Source organism: Canis lupus, chromosome 1, assembly GCF_003254725.2.
Source record: "Canis lupus dingo isolate Sandy chromosome 1, ASM325472v2, whole genome shotgun sequence".
Lineage (NCBI taxonomy): Eukaryota > Metazoa > Chordata > Mammalia > Carnivora > Canidae > Canis > Canis lupus.
Genome location: NC_064243.1, coordinates 68,639,861 through 68,659,629, shown reverse-complemented (window position 1 = coordinate 68,659,629; position 19,769 = coordinate 68,639,861). Strand labels below are relative to the sequence as shown.

Sequence of the window (19,769 nt, the reverse complement as noted above, 5' to 3'; positions counted from 1 at the left end):
TGCATTTTCTCCCAGGAAGACTTAGCGACGGACATGCTCTTCGTTTCCACAGGATCACCATGGTAACCACATTTTGCATGGATCAAAATATAAAATTAGCTCCCACCCATGTATATACATGGAAATGCTCATCTTACACATATGTGGGACGGGCACCCGGTCTCTGGCCACGCGAGAAATTCCCACGTGAGCGGCAGCACCACATACCTGTGAGGGCCCAGGTGCCTCACTCTCTTAAAATGGCCAATCCCTTTACATCCTGGGGTTGAGCATCCACCATGTTCTGAAGCTTCCATTAATTCTAAGGGGCCTATGAGAAAGCAAGGGGGGGATAAAGAGAGAAAGAAGGGGCACCAAGTTAACAAGAAGGCTGTAAGAAACTAATATCTTAAAAGCCTTTATTCTTAAAGGTTTTTCTCTATGCTTTTGTTCACGATTTATCTTCCTTCCGTAGTGAAATGCTAGACTTTGATCTCCCCCTCTTTCAATGTCACAAATTCCAGAAACACCTAAACGTATACCGATGAGGAGACTCTAAATAATTTCCATCACGGAAATAAGATAATTAGTAAAGGAATACTCGTGTACTGTGACACTACCAAACAGAACCCTCTACCCCCTCCGCATTTCACAGATGCCCTCATCCCGACCACTTATGTTCACGTGTAACGCGCCAGACCTTGTTCTAAGCGTTCCCATACACGGGTAGGCGTGCATGTATACGGGTGTCAGGTTTTGGTTCTGTCTCATTTTGTTGCCTACAAGGGACAGCACGGCACAGATGTGCACTATTCTGAAACATTTTTCCTTTGGTCTTTTTTTTTTTTTTTTTAAGATTTTATTTATTTATTCATGAGAGACACAGAGAGAGAGAGAGAGAGAGAGAGAGAGAGAGAGAGAGAGGTAGAGACACAGGCAAGAGGGAGAAGCAGGCTCCATGCAGGGAGCCCGACGTGGGACTTGATCCGGGGTCTCCAGGATGATGCCCTGGGCCGAAGGCAGGCACCAAACCGCTGAGCCACCCAGGGATCCCCATCCTTTGGTCTTTAAGTCTTGTAAATCTTTCCATCTCAATGGTAAGATTCCTGATGGCTGTTGCATAGTGTCTGCATTATGAATGCACCAGAATTTAACCCATCTTTGTCTCCAAGTTCGTTATTTTGCATATAAAGTAACAGCACGCAGGTGAGTTTCTGTACTTTTGTGTAGCTTGTGGATGGCGTCCAGAAGTGAAGCCACTGGATGGGGGACTGCAGGGTGAACTTTTTAATACTCTGCAATAATCTATTGTATCTCCTGCGTATCTTTTGCTACCATGTCTATGCTTTCCTTCAAAGTTAAAACCATAGTATGGGATCCCTGGATGGCTCAGCGGTTTAACGCTGGCCTTTAGCCCAGAGTGCATTCCTGGAGTCCCGGGATCGAGTCCCACGTCAGACTCCCGGCATAGAGCCTGCTTCTCCTTCTGCCTGTGTCTCTGCCTCTCTCTCTCTCTCTCTGTATGTCTATAATGAATAAATAAATAAAATATTTTAAAAATAAAAATAAAATAAATAAAACCATAGTATGTCAAGTTCTCAGTGCCTATTTTTTTTTTAAGTGGAATTTAAAAGAAATTTTTACTGAGGTTATTGTAAATCACACACAGTTTGAAGTGATGATTCAGAGGGAGAGCCTCTGTATACTTTGCCCACTTTCTCCCAATGGTAACATTTTGTAAAACTGTAGTAGAAAATCACTGCTGATACACTGAATTTTGAGAGTCTGACAACCTGTCTTCCCAAAATTCAGTATCAATTTTAAAAGGTGAGGAGTACTTCTAAATAAAAGTAAAAAAAAAAAAAAAAAAAAAAAAGTATATAAACTTTGCTTTTTCAAACATCGTATTTTTTCTTTCGGATTTCTGTGACTGCCATATAGTTAAAAATGTAGGAAGAGGAAAAGGATGACACAGAGAAGAAACGTACAGTGAGAAAGAAGTAGAAAGAAAAGGGTAGGAGAAAAAAGTCAAGCGCCCTACACAAGAACATGAAAACATTTATTTAAGTTATCCTTGTGTCTCTTACTCAAAGGAGGCTGAAGAGGATGCCCGGTTTTTGAACACCAGCCCACGGGGTGAATATCAGGGCAATCTGCATCTACCCAGTAATCGTAGCAACTATTCCAGCCATCAAAGTGAACCTGGATAATAAAAAGAAAATCAGAGTACAATTCAGATCACAAGTATTCCCACAATAAAAGTTCTACCATTTTCATTCTCTTCTAAATTATATAGATTTAATACCAAATAAATCTTTTCAATTATTTAAATTACTTCATTTACACTATGAGAAAAAAAAAAGGCACTTTTGACCTATCTTCAAATGACCTGTTCATCAATAAGTGTCTGGCCAGAGGCATTATCCCAGCAGTACGTCTACAGATATATTACGTACACCTTCCGACACTAGAACAACGGGAGTACGCAGCATCTTCAAATGAGCAACACCAAACCGCTAGTAAATATTACTAAAATAATGAATAAATCAGGGCAGGGAGGGAGGGGAGAGTGGAGAGGCAGAAAGGCCTTTCATGTAAATGTCAATTCTCTCAGAATTATGCTAAAAAGGATTTTTAAACAAATTCAGTGTCCTATTAGAAATACACTCAGTTTACAAAATCTCTCTCCATCAAATGCATATCCAAGTATGATTTTTTTTTCTCCTAAATAATCACAGCACCTCTCAAGGAGGTTTTACAGGGTGGTCAACGCCATCGTTTGTGGCCACCACATGAAAGAGCAACTGGTCCTTCAGGCAGGGTCACTAGGGACCAGCTCTGTATCTTTTAAGTATTACATATATTTTATCTTTAGGATAAAAGGATATGCCGAAAGCCTATATATATTTTGCTTTTACATTGTTTCCCAGCTAGATTTCCTTCTTAAGTCTGTGGATCCCTAACAAGACAACAGATGCCAACTGGATTTTAAAAAATCCAAGCATTAAAAGTTGAACAATAAAATTTCTAGAACAATGCATGAGTGAATGTATTTGTAATCTTACAACAAGATAATTTTTGTAAGCAAGACACCAAAGTCAAAAGCCATTAAGGGCAAGACTCCTCAATTGGACTACATGAACATTTAAAACTTGGGAGTGGCAAATATTCTGTAATGAGTGGCAAATACCACAAAAAAGATGGAAGGCCCACGAGAAACCTGAAAAACACATTCATTACATATTCAACAGTGTACTCTGCTCCTTCATTTAGACAGATATCATATACCAACAAGAAAAGCCCAAAAGAAAGATGAAAAATAGATATCAACTGCTGATAAATAAGAAACTAAATACAAATGGTTAGTAAACATATAAAAAGGTAATAGATTTCACTTATAACTAAAAAACTACAAATTAAAACCACAAGATGCAATTCTTTTTTTTTTTTTTTTCAGCCTGTCAAAAATGTGCCATTTTGGTGACTCCTAGAGCTGGTGAGAATGAGAATAAAAAGCTTTCTCATGAAAAAGAAAAAAAAAAAAAGCTTTCTCATGGACAGCTGACGGGAGTATTAATTGACCGATATTTCTGGAGAGTTATCTGCAAGAACAGTCACTTAAAATACATCACCTTTGACTTGATAATCTCAGTAACTCAACTCATTGTCTGCAGTAGAAAACCAGGTGGGGATCCACCGTTAGGAGGCTGGCTAACCGAATCACGGTACATCTAGGGGACCGGACGGTACAGAGCTGTCAAAGTACACATATACGGGTTCAAAAGAATGTCCTTCTTCTTGAATCCCACAATATTACATAGTACAATGAATTAAATAGCACAATGAATCCACTTTCTCAAGCTCAGAAGTCAGTTAATCCTAGAATCAGAGCCCACAGAATTCCCCACCTGGAAGAAATCACCGGCATCACCTTAAAGAAGAGAAGGGACCATGCAGCTAGTCAGGACGAGGAACCGAGCCTGAATTCAAGGATCCAAATAAAATTGTTCCTCATTCGCATACTTTGAATATAAAAGTTGCACCTACAGAAAATTACTGAGCTCAAAATAACCCTTCGCTTTCCTGGGATCAAAAACAATGTTCACCTAACAGTGAGGTGACATTCACGATAATTTTCTAAAACGATCAGTTTAGGCTGTCCATGCCAACCAGTAAACGAACAGACAGAACTAAGAGTGTTAAAATAAGTTTAAAATGTCCTAATTCTCAACTAGCAAAGTGCTTACCCTTATTTTACTAGAAACATGAAACTTTCCTGTTTTCTGACCTTGCTATTCCTAAATTCCATTACTTTTATGCTGAAATTAATGTTCATATCATTCATGTTTCATTCGTTGTAGATGAATCACTAAATTTTTAAAAAAAGATTTTATTTATTCATGAGGGACACAGAGAAAGAGGCAGAAACACAGGCAGAGGGAGAAGCAGGCTCCCTGCAGGGAGCCCGACGTGGGACTCGATCCCAGGACCCCGGGGTCACGACCTGAGTCGAAGGCAGATGCTCCTCCACTGAGCCACCCAGGCGTCCCGTATCACTCAATTTTTAAAAATCTAGGTATCTTCTTAGAGCAAATGTCCTCAATCCTAACAAATAAATGGATGTCTACTCTGGATACACACCAGAACTTTCTTTGTGATGACAAAGAGAAAGAAAAAAAAAAAAAAAAAAAGAAAGGCTGAGCCTACCTAGGAGGTTGCTAATCCATGGGTTTGGTTCTGTGCACACACCTGCTGTTTGCTCAACTGCTAAGTCACTGTACTGTGCACTCGGAATTGAGACCCGTGGACGTTGACTCGTACGTTACTGCACACCACACGGACTCTGAAAATCTCAATTATCATCATAAATAAAAGGGCTCTTTCTAAAGTTTCCTCCCATATGACTTTAAGGATGTTTATGGCAGACCTAGCAGCTAGCGTGTCTGCGGACACCACAAGCTTCCGGTGTTCGCGGAAAGTGACCCCTCAGTTGGCAGCGGGAAGTTATCTATCTGGGACGAATATACCTCAGATATTACAGACAAATCTAATAGCTCCTATAAACTAGGTGGGCAGACAAATTGGAGGATGTTAGTAGTTCGAGGTTCAATTTCAGAGATAAAATTTAGTTTAGATATTATGAACGGGGGATCCCTGGGTGGCTCAGCGGTTTGGCGCCTGCCTTCGGACCAGGGCGTGATCCTGGAGACCCGGGATCGAGTCCCGCATCAGGCTCCCTGCGTGGAGCCTGCTTCTCCCTCTGCCTGTGTCTCTGCCACTCTCTCTCTGTGTCTCTCATGAATGAATAAATAAAAATCTTTAAAAAAAAAAAAAAGATATTATGAATGGAGGTAACAATAAAATCCTGTCTGCTGAGTGCCAAATACACATAAGAGTGCATCTGAATTCATGTAAAAATTAATAATGCAAAAATTAATACTAACCCTAATCAAAATCTCACTCTAGAAGTCCAGAAGTCCAGATAACATAACTTATTAAAGTCTGTATAGTTGTAGTTCATCTTTCATGACTTTCACTACTTCAGTTGCTGGAGTATTAAAAGGTCTTAAACAAAAAAATCAGGCACTTTAGTAATGTTAAGTGATAGATTTCCTCTTGCTGGGGTCTATTTTGAAAAGAAATCAAAAGTCTGACAAACAACAAGAAAAGAAGACACATAAACATACAACATGAAGTATTTAAGACTTTTATAAACTGAAGAGACCTATAAAATATTTGTAATACAAATGTTCCACTATAAATACACTTATATATGAAGACAACTCAGCAATAATGTTGATTTTAATAAAAATTCTCAAGAACATAAGATGAGGGGCTCCTGGGTGGCTCGGCAAAGGACTCCTGATTTTCGCTCAGGTCATGACCTCAGGGTCGTGGGACAGAGTCCTGGCCGGGCTCCGCGCTGGGTGACGGGCCTGCTTAAGGTTCTCTCTCACCTTCTCCTTCTTCCTCCCACCCCCACTCTCACTCTCTCTAAAAGATAGAGGGGAAGAAGAAGAAGAAGAAGAAGAAGAAGAAGAAGAAGAAGAAGGAGAAGGAGAAGGAGAAGGAGAAGGAGAAGGAGAAGGAGAAGGAGAAAGGAAGGAAAGGAAAGGAAAGGAAAGGAAAGGAAAGGAAAGGAAAGGAAAGGAAAGGAAAGGAAAGGAAAGGAAAGGAAAGGAAAGGAAAGGAAAGGAAAGGAAAGGAAAGGAAAGGAAAGGAAAGGAGGAAGGAAGGAAGGAAGGAAGGAAGGAAGGAAGGAAGGAAGGAAGGAAGGAAGAAAAAGAAAGAAAGAAAGAAAGAAAGAAAGAAAGAAAGAAAGAAATAAAGAAAAAGAAAGAAAGAAAAAGGAAAGAAGAAAGAAAGAAAGAAGAAGGAAAAGAAAGAAAAGAAGAAAAGAAAGAAAGAAAAGAAAGAAAGAAGAAAGAAAGAAAGAAAGAAAGAAAGAAAGAAAGAAAGAAAAGAAAGAAAAAGAAAGAAAGAAAGAAAAAGAAAGAAAAGACAATTACAGATCAAAGTATAGTAAGGAAGAGTTAACTCACACATATTTAAAATTATAGTTTAGGAAACTGGCTGCATTTTCATCCAGAAGCATTATTTGGAAACTATGAAGCCTTCGTACATGTTATTGACAACTAATCAAGAATAAGACAGGTAATATTTTAGAAACGAGCCTATTTCTTAAAAAGAAAAAGGCCTGCCGTGTGAAAGGCAACTCCATAAAGCACATTTCGGGCCCAGGTGCTTATCTCCACTCTCTTCTGAAATCAAGGTTAAATCTGCAAAGGTATGAAGCCAGGAGGACACGGAAGGAGACGGAAGGTGGCTGACGCGCGAGAAGCGTGAGCCCAGAGAACGTGGGCCGGGGCAGGGGTGACCTGCAGTACAGAGTGGGGGGGGGCATGGCCCGGTGCCCCATAAGGCAGGACGGGACATGTGGTGCACTGCATGGAAGCCACGGAGGGCCTGTCCGGGGGCAGCCGGCAGGACTGGGGGGCCCATGGGGAGCCACCTGGAGCCCACTCAGAGCCCACACGGAGCCTATGGGGAGCCCACTTGGAGTACAGGGGGAGCCCATCCTGAGTGCACAGGGAGCCCACCCGGAGTGCATGGGGAGCCCACGCGGAGCCCACCCGGAGTGCATGGGGAGCCCACGCGGAGCCCACCCGGAGTACACATAGAACCCACCTGGAGTACATGTAGAACCCACCTGGAGTACACGGGGAGCCCACCTGGAGCCCACAGGAGCCCACACGGAGCCCACAGGGAGCCCACAGGGAGCCCACAAAGAGCCCATGCGGAGCCCACCCGGAGCTCAGGCGGAGCCCATGAGAGCCACACAAGCCCATGGGGAGCCCACCCAGAATGCACGGGGAGCCCACCCAGAGTCCACGGGGAGCCCACGCGGAGCCCACGGGGAGCCCACGCAGAGCCCACTGAGAGTACACAGGGAGCCCACGGGGAGCCCATGCAGAGCCCACCTGGAGCCCATGGGGAGCCCACCCAGAACACACGGGGAGCCCACCCGGAGTCCACGGGGAGTCCACGGGGAGCCCACGTGGAGCCCACACGGAGCCCATGGGGAGCTCACGCGGAGTACAGGGGGAGCCCATCCTGAGTGCACAGGGAGCCCACCCGGAGTGCATGGGGAGCCCACACGTACCCATGCGGAGCCCACAAGGAGCTCACAGGGAGCCCACGCGCGCCCATGCGGGGTCCACCTGGAGCCAACAGGGAGCCCACCCAGAACACATGGGGAGCCCACCCGGAGTCCACCCGGAGTCCATGGGGAGCCAACGTGGAATACAGGGGGAGCCCACCCGGAGTCCATGGGGAGCCCACACGGAGTACAGGGGAAGCCTACCCGGAGCCCACCCGGAGCGCACAGGGAGCCCACGGGAGCCCACGGGAGCCCAAGCAGAGTGCACCCGGAGTCGGAGGCCGCCCTCCAGCGAGCCCACCCACGCAGGGCCTAGAGCCAACGGGCAGGGCGGGCCGCCGGCAGGCAGGGAGCCCAGGCCGTGCGGTCCTCCGGCGACACTGGCGACCCCGCGGGCTCGGGCCGGGGGGCCCCCGCCTCCCGCCACGGGCGGGCCACCGTGGGCCCAGCTCGAGCCCGTGGGCACCGCTCCTGGGGAGCAGCCGGCCGGCCCGCGTGGGAAGACGGCCAGGGAAGCCGCCGCGGGCACGGGAATCAGGTCATCGGGGCTTCTGGGGGAGACAGAGAAGCCGGGGGAAGCGGGGAGAAGGGCGCCAAGTGAGGACGGCCTGTCCCAAACCTCAAAACGCAGAGCTGTCATTAAAATGCAACATAGCTTTTGGCAAACAGAGTCCATCTCTCTAAGCGAGTAAAAAGTAAAAAAAAAAAAAAAAAATTCAGAGGAGCATGAGAGAAAGTTTAAGAAAGTCAAGGGCTCAGCTCAAGGGGCGGATGCCAGGCGGGGGAGAGCGCGACAGCCGCGTCCCCACCGACCCTCAGGCAGCGCTTCCAGCCCGAGGGAGCCGCGGTCAAGCCTGAGCCTCCACGGTGAGCGGAAAGCGACGCCAGCCCTCATCACAGAGCACGTGGCCGCGGCTGGGGACACGGTCTCCGGAGAGGAAGGGCTCGGCCCCTGAGCAGGGGCGTCCGGGCAACGGCGCTGAGACAACGGTGGGGGCGCACGGGACATGGCTCCCCAGTGCCCTCGCCACACCCGGCAGAGGCCGCGCCGCACATGCGAGGAGTCGAAGATGGGGTTCATACAGCCCAGCTTTTTTTTTCCCCAACATTTGTTCATGAGCAAACACACAGAGAGGGACAGAGGCCCAGGCCGAGGGAGAAGCAGGCCCCCGCGGGGAGCCCGACGGGACTCGATCTCGGGACCCCGGGGTCACGGCCTGGGCCCAAGGCAGACGCCCAGCCGCTGGGCCCCCCAGGCGCCTCTACACACCCTCTCTTAGAGAGTCACAGAAAGGTGTGTTTGAACAAGGTAAGAGAATACGTTAAGAAAAACAAGTACGTGAGTCAAAAAAATGAAATACGACATAGTCTGTCAGCAAAAGAGCAGTTTCAGAATGCAAGGTCGGGACGAGGCCCCGAGTAGAAGCGCCCAGATTACCGGGGCCAGTGCTAGGTGGTAGGAAGAACAGGTCAAGGGGACAAAAAGGCTTAAAAAATACACTTGGGCCTTTAACAGAAAGAAACGTCAGACTCCTCGGAGCGCTTGTGAACGAACGTTACGATGAGCGCAGAAAATTAAAAAAAAAAAAAAAATCAAGACACAAGAAATTACCGACTCCAGGAAAACCAAATGTCCTAAGAAAAAGACTACTTTGCTCAGCAGTGAACAATGCTCATTTACTTAAACTAACATGAACACGGAACATTGAGAAAAAAACTCTTTAAATGAGACGACTACCGAAAGGGTAAAGGGAAGGGACGGGTGTGGCCAAGAGCTTGATCCTAAATGATCCAAACGGGAAGGAAGGAAATCAGACCTAAAACTGACGGGTTGAGAAATAGCAGGACACAGACCCCCAAAACGTAAGGAGGAGGGCAAAAACATTCCGCTTGTCTTCCTGCAGTGTCTGATGAAATACGTGAACGTCCTAAACATTTCAACTGTAATAACTCAAAGAAGGTGGATCTTGCTCAGCTGAAGAACTGATTTCGTCCCTAAGAAAATACTAAGGTACGCGAATGCCTCAGTCCCTAGAGGCTCTTCCTTCCCGGAACACGAAGAGGCACGTTCTTGCTGCATCATCTCCCGTAGGATTAGAAAAAGTCCTACTAATGAAAGCTTTTGATATTCTCAGGAGCCTCTGATGAATCCTACACCTGGGTCACCATCACCTGCTCACTGACCTTCCGGGGATTTCAGGAACACACAGGGATTTGCTCAGTGGTTCACCTTTAGCTATAAAACTCACACCGCGAGCTGTGAAAAGAAAACTGCCAACTACACACCCTATAACCAGATCTTTTCTGGGTGTTAAACCACCAGACGCTGTGTTGGAAAGAGAACTCAGCCAGAAGCAAAAAGAGCTGGAATCCAGTCTGCGCTTGTCTGACCCGCTCCCTGCCCTCCCTACCCATTCTGGAGTCTTTGCCCTCAGCAGGCCAAAATGCTCTCGCATGTAAAATCAGAGCTCATCTACTTTTTTTTTTTTATGAAAGTAATTCCATGTATTCCTGAAACCAGGTAATTAAAAAGAAAACCAGGGGGATCCCTGGGTGGCCCAGTGGTTTGGCGCCTGCCTTTGGCCCACGGCGCGATCCTGGAGTCCCAGGATCGAGTCCCCCATCAGGCTCCCTGCATGGAGCCTGCTTCTCCCTCTGCCTGGGTCTCTGCCTCTCTCTCTCTCTCTTTCTCTCTCTATCATAAATAAATAAATAAATCTTTTTAAAAAATTAAAAAAAATTAAGAAAACCTAATCATTTATAATTATAAAAAATCATTCATAGTCACTCCTAATCCTAGGACCCCAGGAGAAGCACTGTCATTATTTTGGCCAGTTTCTTTCCATAATAGTCTTTCAAAACACAATACCAGACATCATACACAGAATAGTACATGTGGGGCTTTTCACTTGCCAATATTGAATATTTAACATCGTACAGATAGACCAGTAATTTATTTCACCTATATCCTACTGTGGCTGTTCCTCATCGTAAATGCTGTAAGCAGCACGGCTCTATTTTCCTCGTAGTCCTTATCTTTGCAAATTCCCCTTTGGTTCATTGTTAATACAAATCCCTAGGATCGAAATTCTTGAAATAATGGGTAAGCGACGTTCAAGACTTTTGATCCCTTAACCAAACTGCTTTTTAGAAAGGGCTGAGACGCTTTATGTTCCTACCAGGCATGTAAGAGAATAAACTTTTCATGCACCCAAATGAAAACACACATTTTTTTTTCTATTCTGACCAATTTGATTATTAAAAATAATATTTTGCTTAGTTCTACATTTCCTTGATCACTTAAAAAAATATTCTAGTCCTATAATACTCCAATTGCTTTAATGATTCACATTATCACACCAAGGACAAGTAACAGGAAAATGTACTCAAGAAGATTAACCGGCCCTCCATTATTTATAATTTCTAAAATCTTGTATGATTATATAATCTTTTTTTTTTAAGATTTTATTCATTTATTCATGAGAGACACAGAGAGAGAGAGGCAGAGACCCAGGCAGAGGGAGAAGCAGGCTCCATGCAGGGAACCCGATGCGGGACTCGATCCCGAGACCCTGGGGTCACACCCTTGGGCAAAGGCAGGGGCTGAACCGCTGAGCCCCCCAGGGATCCCTGATTACATAATCTTCAAAATACTGAATCAAGCAGTGAAATTCCTATTATACACATTATTCCACATTATGCAACACATGCTATAATTTTTCATGCTATAATTTTTTATATATTCTCTAATTAGAGATAGCTGAATATGTGATTTTTTTTAAGAGCGTAAGTTTAGAATCCGAGAGCCGAGGAGTGTGACTTCGCTCCGCGTTAACTCCTGACCTCTTCCCGGGCCTCGGCTTCAGATAGAAGAATAGTGACCCCAGTCTCCTGCACAGTCATCGCCACCAGTGTCAGACCACGGGAGGACACTGCCACCCGTAAACACCACGGAAAGGTGACACCTTGTTTCTACCGCTGTCGTCATTCACAGAGAGACTCCAGACGCAGCAGGGAGGCCCCACTTGGTGCCTGCACCCCCCCTGCACCCCCCCCGCTGCCCCCGAGATGCCCAGTCGGCTTCCCCCACCGGGACTGTTGCTCTTGACTCGACTGCACTTCTGTGCCGCTCTTCTGAAGGTCACCTCCCCTTCGGCCCCATCGGGACCGCTAAGAAGACGCGGCCCCGGGGCCTGCAGCGACAGGCTACTAGGGACCAGACTCCTGATGCTCGAGCAAGGGCCAGAGGGCGAAGGCAGGACCCGCGACCTCCCGAACGGAACGGCGGGCACGAACCCGAGAGCCTCCCACACCGCTCCGCTCGCAGCCTCGGGTCTTAGGGGCTCAACGGCCGCACTTCGCGAGTCCGGGCTCTGCTGACGGCCCCCGACACCTCGGCGGCAACAGACCAGACAAAACCCCAGCGGGGAACACTCACTTTTATTCGGTGGTCATCCGTGTCTGCAACTGTCGCAACTCTAATAAACACAGGATTTCTTTTGTCTATGACTTCAAGCTTCATTTTTTTCTGGAATCCATGCGGAGGTTTCTGCCGTAGAGAAAAGACGACACGGTAAGATCCGGAGCAAGCGAGGGTGGGCTGAGCCGCACAGACGTGAGGGGGGGTCAGAGAACAACCTCAAACCTGGAGTCCCCACAGCAGCCCTGGACCCCACCCTCCCTGTCAGAAACCTCAATCCCGAGCTCCGGCCAAAGCCTGGGGCGACAGAAGCCGGCAGCCACAGGAGCAAACAGAAAGCACCAGATCTTCAGATAAAATTCAAAACCTTGATTAGCCAGAGGGAAGGCAAGAGGTTTTCTCATGAGTTAGAAGGAGGTGTCTCGGCAAAACCCAACAAGCATAAAAATAGCCTATAAAAAGAGAGAGGAACGAACTTTAAAGTGACACAGAGAAATGACACAGAGATTAGAAATGGTCACGAAAAAAAAAAAAAAGAAATGGTCACGAGACCGCGCAGAAGATGGATCTTTAAAAAAAAGAAACAAAAATAAATAAATAAATAAATAAATAAATAAATAAATAAATAGGAAAAATAAATAAATCAAAAGAAAAAAGAAAAAGAAACGAGGCCACGCAAGACGGAATCGGCCTGTAAGAGCGGGACTGAGCAGGGGGCAGCATCCGTCCTACACCTGAGCCGCCTGTGCCTCGTGCTCAGCACAAACCCAGAAACCTCCGACAAGGCGACAAGCTGTAGAAGGCAAGGTGACGGCCAGGTTAGTCAAGTTGCCCCCCTTCTGGAAAGTGGGTGCAACAAAACTCGGGCCCTGAAAATGAAGCGTGAAAACTCTGTGAAAGAGAAAAAACAATCACAGTGCAAGGGCCCTGAGGCCACACTAGAGAAAGCAGAGGCATCAAGGCGACGGGAGACAGGAGACTGAGTGATGGGATCCCGTCCAAAGCAAAGTGCGACGCACGTCTTCTAGGGAGTCCAGGAAAAAGAGTGCCTCACTCTATTTGTTCTTAATTCCTAGGTTTACGATCAGATGGACTCATGCACATTCTTTTATGTTGCTTTTCTTCATGAAATATACTTTTTTCTCCCCAAAATTTTTGATGTGCTTTTCTATATTTGGGCCCACACTTCTAATTAACTCCATCATTAAAAACTCTAGCAATTTATACCCGAGAAAATCACTTTTAAAGACAAACGTTGTTTATGATAGATTGTGCGTCATCAAAACTATCTTTGAGATATTTAAAGATTTTTCCTTGAATTTACAGAAAAATAGAAATTATAAAGGAAGTTGTTAGAGATTCAAAAAAAAATTAAATACATTTCATTACTTATTCTTCCCTTGCAAAGAAATGAGGTTTACTTTGAATCTTAACAACAGTTAAGATTATAAGATTATAAAACTTAACAGTTTTATGTTAAGATGCAATGACTCTGGTTAGAAAGTTACTATAACAAAAGCAGGTGACCTTGTATTTTGATGATTAAACATGTGGGTTGAGAGCATGAAACTTAGCATCTCAGCTTGCCATAAACAAATCCAAAGCAATTGTTTAAAACAATTTTCATCAGAAAATATCCTGTCTTTTTTCAGTTTCTCAGAGTATCTAGCTGGAAAAACAGAAGTTTGTCGTAAGATTGCAACTCATTCCATAACAACTCAAGCAGAATTTTCTTTTTCCAAGGAGATAAGACCAAGGGGAAAATTTTCAAAGGAGACAAGACCAAGGTGAAAATACTTTCTGGATGCAAACAACAAAAACCCCAGTAACAATTTTGACTTTCAAAATTGTGAGAGGTCAAAAACCTGTCCTGTGGTCTTGTTTCCCTCCCCTTCCTAGTCCGGCTCGCTAGTACTAGCTCTTTCTGTTCTTAAATGTCAATGAATGAACACTCTTGTCGACACAAATTAATCAAAAAGTGTAAAACAGATTAACTCACCACTTTGAAAGCTCTTGCAGGGGCAGGTAAAGAATTGGTTTCTTCTAAGTATTTATCCCAAGAAAAATGTTTCACATTTGGATAACCTAAGAAAGAAAGAAGTAAATCCTGTCAGGTTTAACCAAAATGATAGTGAGAACTATAAACGGACCTGTAAAATTATGATATATTGTTATTATGACCTACAAAATTATGTTCGTATTCCACATAACTTTGAACACACCCAGAACAAATTATAATAATTACATTGCTTTCATCTTGATCATGACTCCTCTATTACCTTTTTTTAAAAAAAATTTTTAAAGATTTTATTTATTCGTGAGAGACATAGAGAGAGGCAGAGACACAGGCAGAGGGAGAAGCAGGCTCCATGCAGGGAGCCCGACGTGGGACTCGATCCCAGGACCCCAGGGTCACGACCTGAGCCGAAGGCAGACACTCAACCACTGAGCCCCCCAGGAATTCCTCTTCTATTACCTTTTAAATAAGAATTTAACATAATATAGAATTTAACATTAAATAAGAATTTAACCTATAACATATAGGTGTATAATTTATATTCTCAGGTAAGTCTCATATACAGATACACACAAACCAAAGTACCCTGTAATGTCCAATTCTACTCCTACTAATCTAGGAAAATCTCATGTGCACACAGACAATGCACAGCTGCTTAACATAAAAATGTAAAAACAAGTCTATTAACCATAATATACAAAATGTGTAAATATGTATATTATACATAATATATATAGTACATATGGAATAGAAAGCATTTAGTAAAAATGAATGAGGCAGATTTACATAAGCTAAAATATGGTATATTCCAGACAATGTCATCATATTGTTAGGTCAAACAACCAAAATCAAGTCATGCTATAGTATTTTCTTTTTAAGATTTTATTTTATCTTTAGGGAGAGAGTGTGAGTGGAGAGAGAGGCAGAGGGCGAGGGAGAGGGAAAGGGAGAGACTAATTGATAGCGGACTCCGTGTGCCGAGCTCCAAGCCTGAGGGGGGCTCGATCTCATGACCCTGAGATCATGACCGGAGCTGAAACCAAGACTCAGATGCTCAACCAACTGAACCACCCAAGTGCCCCAGTCATGTAAGAGTATTAATAAAACATGTAGAAATAACTATTCCTCTTTCCTCCTGCCCCCATGTTTTCCCTCTGAGTTCAAAATCCATTAGGCAGGCATGAGCAGGAATTAACAGTGGCTCAGAGGCATGGGAAATTGGCCAATAAAGAGGATTGAAAACATAAGTAAATATACTGAGATACAGGAAGGCAGGTCTCTCACTGGCCATAAAAAGAAGTATAAATAGAGAAAGCATGAAACCGGAATAAACTGAGGGGTCTTGGCTAATGATACAAACTCATTGTTTTCAATGTCTAAACAGATACAGAAACATACATAATTTTTTAATACTTTCGCATGGATGCACTTCCTAACTCTATCCTCTGAGAGACTGAAGTAGCATCAGCCCACAGCAAGGAGCACATCTACTGCTTGGATGGGAGTCCTAAACGAGGGAAAGTACAAGATAAGCCTAGCTGTGCCAGAAAGTAGGAAGTTCTCGAAAAATGATTAGAACACATCAAAGGACATAGTAACCAGCTTAAAGGGACTCCCGCTGGCCAAATCTGAGAAAATCTGGACCTAAAAATAAATAATACTGGTTACGGATTATAACCTATGGATAAAAACAGTAAGAGACAAATAAATTAACTGAATGGATAAATGGGAAGATGTGAAAGCTATTCTTTGCAGAAGAATACCAACTAATTATGTACAAGGAATAAAAAAAAATAGCATTTAGCAGCTGTCAAAATAGTAACTCATACTAGAAATATCAACGGATGTTAAAAGTAGTGAGCGGGCAGCCCTGGCGGCGCAGGGGTTTAGTGATGCCTACAGCCCGGGGTGTGATCCTGGAGCCCCGAGATCGAGTCCCACGTCGGGCACCCTGCATGGAGCCTGCTTCTCCCTCTGCCTGTGTCTCTGCTTCTCTCTCTGTGTGTATCTCATGAATAAATAAATAAAATCTTTAAAAAAAAATTAAAAATAAAAAAATTTAAAAAGTAGTGAGTGACAATGGGGATGAAGTCCATGATAGTCATACAACCTCAAAGCATCTCCCCACAAGATACTAATAACAGAGAAAAAGTGACTGTTGGTGGAAAAGCCTGGCAAACACCATCTTTTTTTTCTTTTTTAAGATTTTTAAAATGTATTTATTTGAGAGAGAGAGAGAGAGAGAGAGAAAGGGAGAGAGAGCTTGCACATACAAGCTGGGGGCGGAGGGGCAACAGGGGGAGAGAGAGAAGCCTCCAAGCAAAGCATGGACCCCAATCCAGGGCTCAATCCCAGGACCCAGGGATCATGCCCCAAGCTGAAATCAAGAGTCAGATGCTTAACTGACTGAGCCACCAGGCGCTCCTGGCCAACAGCACCTAGATCCATTAATGGTAAAAGATCAGTAGTGATGGGGAGCCCGGGTGGCACAGCGGTTTAGCGCCGCCTTCAGCCCAGGGCGTGATCCTGGAGACCCGGGATCGAGTCCCACGTCGGGCTCCCTGCATGGAGCCTGCTTCTCCCTCTGCCTGTGTCTCTGCCCCTCTCTCTGGGTCTCTCATGAATAAATAAATAAAACATTAAAAAAAAAAAAGATCAGGAGTGAGACAATTGGCATCAGTCCCCGAGAAGATGCAGCGACAACACAGCACTGCTTCTGTGACATTCCTGCCAAAACATATAACCTAGATCCAACCATGAGAGACGCCAAGCATATCTAAATTAAGCAGCAAGCCACAAGACGACGAACCTGTGGGGCGCCCGGGGGGCTCAGTCAGTTGGGTACCTAACTTTGGCTCAGGTCACGATCTCAGGGTCCTGCGATCGAGCCCGGCATCAGGCTCCAACTTCAATGGGGAGCCTGCTTCTCCCTCTGCCTCTCCCCTGGCTCATGCACCCACACTCTCTCTCTCCCAAATAAATAAAATACCTAAAAAACAAAACAACCAAATGGCTAATCTGTTACCCTCCAATATGCTGAGGTCGTGACAGTCAAGGAAAGCCTGACTGAAGGGGAGCAGAGGGACAGAACAACCCAGTGCAATGACTGACCCTCTTGGTACAAGTGGCATCATTTGACCAACGGATGAACTTCAATGGGTTTCTAGGTCAAGGGCATAGATGACTTCTGTACTATTTTTGCGACTTTTCTATACCTTTGAAGCTGTTTCAAAGTAAAAGTTTAAAGAGTAAGTATACAAACACATATTTCTCTGAATACAAACCTTTTACAACACATTTTTAAGGGCCCTATCCTGCAGTTTCAGTAACATTAAAGCTGACTGCACACACATGGAAGTTTGTGTACATAAAGGCAAAGATTTCTCTGGAGGGATCCCAGGGTGGCTCAGCGGTTGAGCGTCTGCCTTCAGCCCAGGGCGTGACCCCGGGGTCCTGGAACCGAGTCCTACATCGGGCGCCCTGCCTGGAGCCTGCGTCTTCCTCTGCCTGTGTCTCTGCCCCTCTCTCTGGGTCTCTCATGAATAAATAAGTAAAATCTTAAAAAAAAAAAAAAAAAAAGATTTTTCTGGGACAAAGTCAAACTATTTTGAGAAAGAATAGCCATTACCTCCATTTTCACTCTGAATTTTTCAGAAGAGGCATGTATTAATGTACAACCAGATAATTCAAAATAAGATCATTTAAAAAGTCACGAAGACTCTAATTTTGGAAAAAGAACAGTAAGTATGCTACATATTTTGAAAAAAGCATGAACATGGGGTGTGTAGCAGGGCTCCTGGAGGGGGACTGACCCATGAAGTAGCAAGAGTGGCACCTGCGCCGTTTCTTCGGGACCGAGAGTGACGGGGAGCCTTCCAGACAGGACATCAGGAATGCAGCCAGGAGGCCGCCCTTGGAGCGCGGGGACTGGAGAAAGAGCATCTTTCCTGTCATGGGGCCGAGGACTGACCTCAGTACAGGCCCTGCAAACCGTTACTTGACAGGGTTTTGTTTTGTTTTTTTCTAGCTTTTTTTGTATGTGTGCGAGGTGAAATAGCACGTAAAATTTATCACTTTACCCATTTTTAGGTGTATAAGCAGTGGTGATAAGTATTCATGCTGCCCTGCTTGGTACTTCTGGATGTGACATTTGGATTCTTTTAAATTTGTCAAAAAACTCATTCATTTGGGGAATATAAATAATAGTGAAAGGGAATAGAAGGGAAGGGAGAAGAGATGGGTAGGAAATATCAGAAAGGGAGACAGAACATAAAGACTCCTAACTCTGGGAAACGAACTAGGGGTGGTGGAAGGGGAGGAGGGCGGAGGTGGGGGTGACTGGGTGGTGGGCACTGAGGGGGGCACTTGACGGGATGAGCACTGGGTGTGATTCTGTATGTTGGCAAATTGAACACCAATAAAAAATAAATTTATTATTAAAAAAATAAAAATAAATAAAATAAAATAAAATGGCTAAAAAAAAAAAATTGTCAAAAAAGCTATGGCTTTGCTCTTCCACTGAGTTACAGAAGTCCGTGGAGGGAGATGGAGGACTCGGTGATTCACCGGACACTCGAGGCAACGATGACACCTTCCTTGCTCCACCCCTTCCCACGACCCTTCCCAGTGCCATGAAGATGGAACTGGAACCTACTGTTCACTGGTTCTCTGTTTACTGACCAGATCTCTGATTATGGCCATAAAGTTGGTAAAGAAGAAAAAAGAAAGGATCAATGCCAAATTGGGAAACGCACATGAATCCTCACAGCAACCTCGACGGCCAGAGGGGCACACGGGTGACTACGCGGTCGGTATTCACCGGCTCGTGACGCGACGCAGACCCCAGGACACAGGAGCGCTCTACAGGAAAAAAGTCTTCCAGGCTGCACCACATCTGAGCCACAAAAGCGTTGATATCCTGCTTTAACACCTTACTGTTCGCGTTAAGGCTCCTGCATCTTCCCAACAGCTCCATAAATCAGTACAGAAAAAGGGGCTTTTGTGTTTTAACGCAGGAGGAAACTCAGAAAGCAGCAGGGACTCTCCCATCCCCGGGATGGTGGAAAGGGCTCCCTGGGTGAGGAAATGACCAGACACTAAGACATGGTACCACGGAACTGGAGACAAGGCCCCAGACGAAGTGAGCCGTCAGAAGGGAGTGACAGGCATGTGCTGGAGACCCAAGCTGAGCCTCTGCTGCTCCATGCTGCTGGCAACGTCCACGCGTCAGCCCCAAGCAGACCAAGGAGCTGCCCTTTGCCTGTGACGACAGAAGCCGTCATCACTCACAAAAGTCCCCATGAGAAGAATCAAGAATCAATATTCTGAAAATGTCAATGTTACCCAGGGCAATTTACACGTTCAGTGCAATCCCTATCAAAATACCATGGACTTTCTTCAGAGAGTTAGAACAAAGTATTTTAAGATTTGTGTGGAATCAGAAAAGACCCCAAATAGCCAGGGGAATTTTAGAAAAGAAAACCATATCTGGGGGCATCACAATGCCAGATGTCAGGTTGTACTACAAAGCTGTGGTCATCAAGACAGTGTGGTACTGGCACAAAAACAGACACATAGATCAATGGAACAGAATAGAGAACACAGAAGTGGACCCTCAACTTTATGGTCAACTAATATTCGATAAAGGAGGAAAGACTATCCACTGGAAGAAAGACAGTCTCTTCAATAAATGG

At 44.9% G+C, this 19,769-nt stretch overlaps 1 protein-coding gene across 8 annotated transcripts in view; it reads right to left on the bottom strand.

The window, feature by feature from the left end:
- Positions 1–19,769, bottom strand: part of L3MBTL3 (L3MBTL histone methyl-lysine binding protein 3) — a 120,900-nt gene that overhangs the window by 36,000 nt on the left and 65,131 nt on the right. For all 8 annotated transcript variants that reach the window (XM_035707044.2, XM_035707071.2, XM_035707053.2 and 5 more), the window contains 4 exons: positions 14,059–14,144; positions 12,078–12,188; positions 2,067–2,181; positions 208–310 (listed from right to left, as the gene is read on the bottom strand). In XM_035707044.2, the coding sequence (XP_035562937.1) occupies positions 208–310; positions 2,067–2,181; positions 12,078–12,188; positions 14,059–14,144 (415 nt within the window). The remainder of the gene's footprint in view (positions 1–207; positions 311–2,066; positions 2,182–12,077; positions 12,189–14,058; positions 14,145–19,769) is intronic.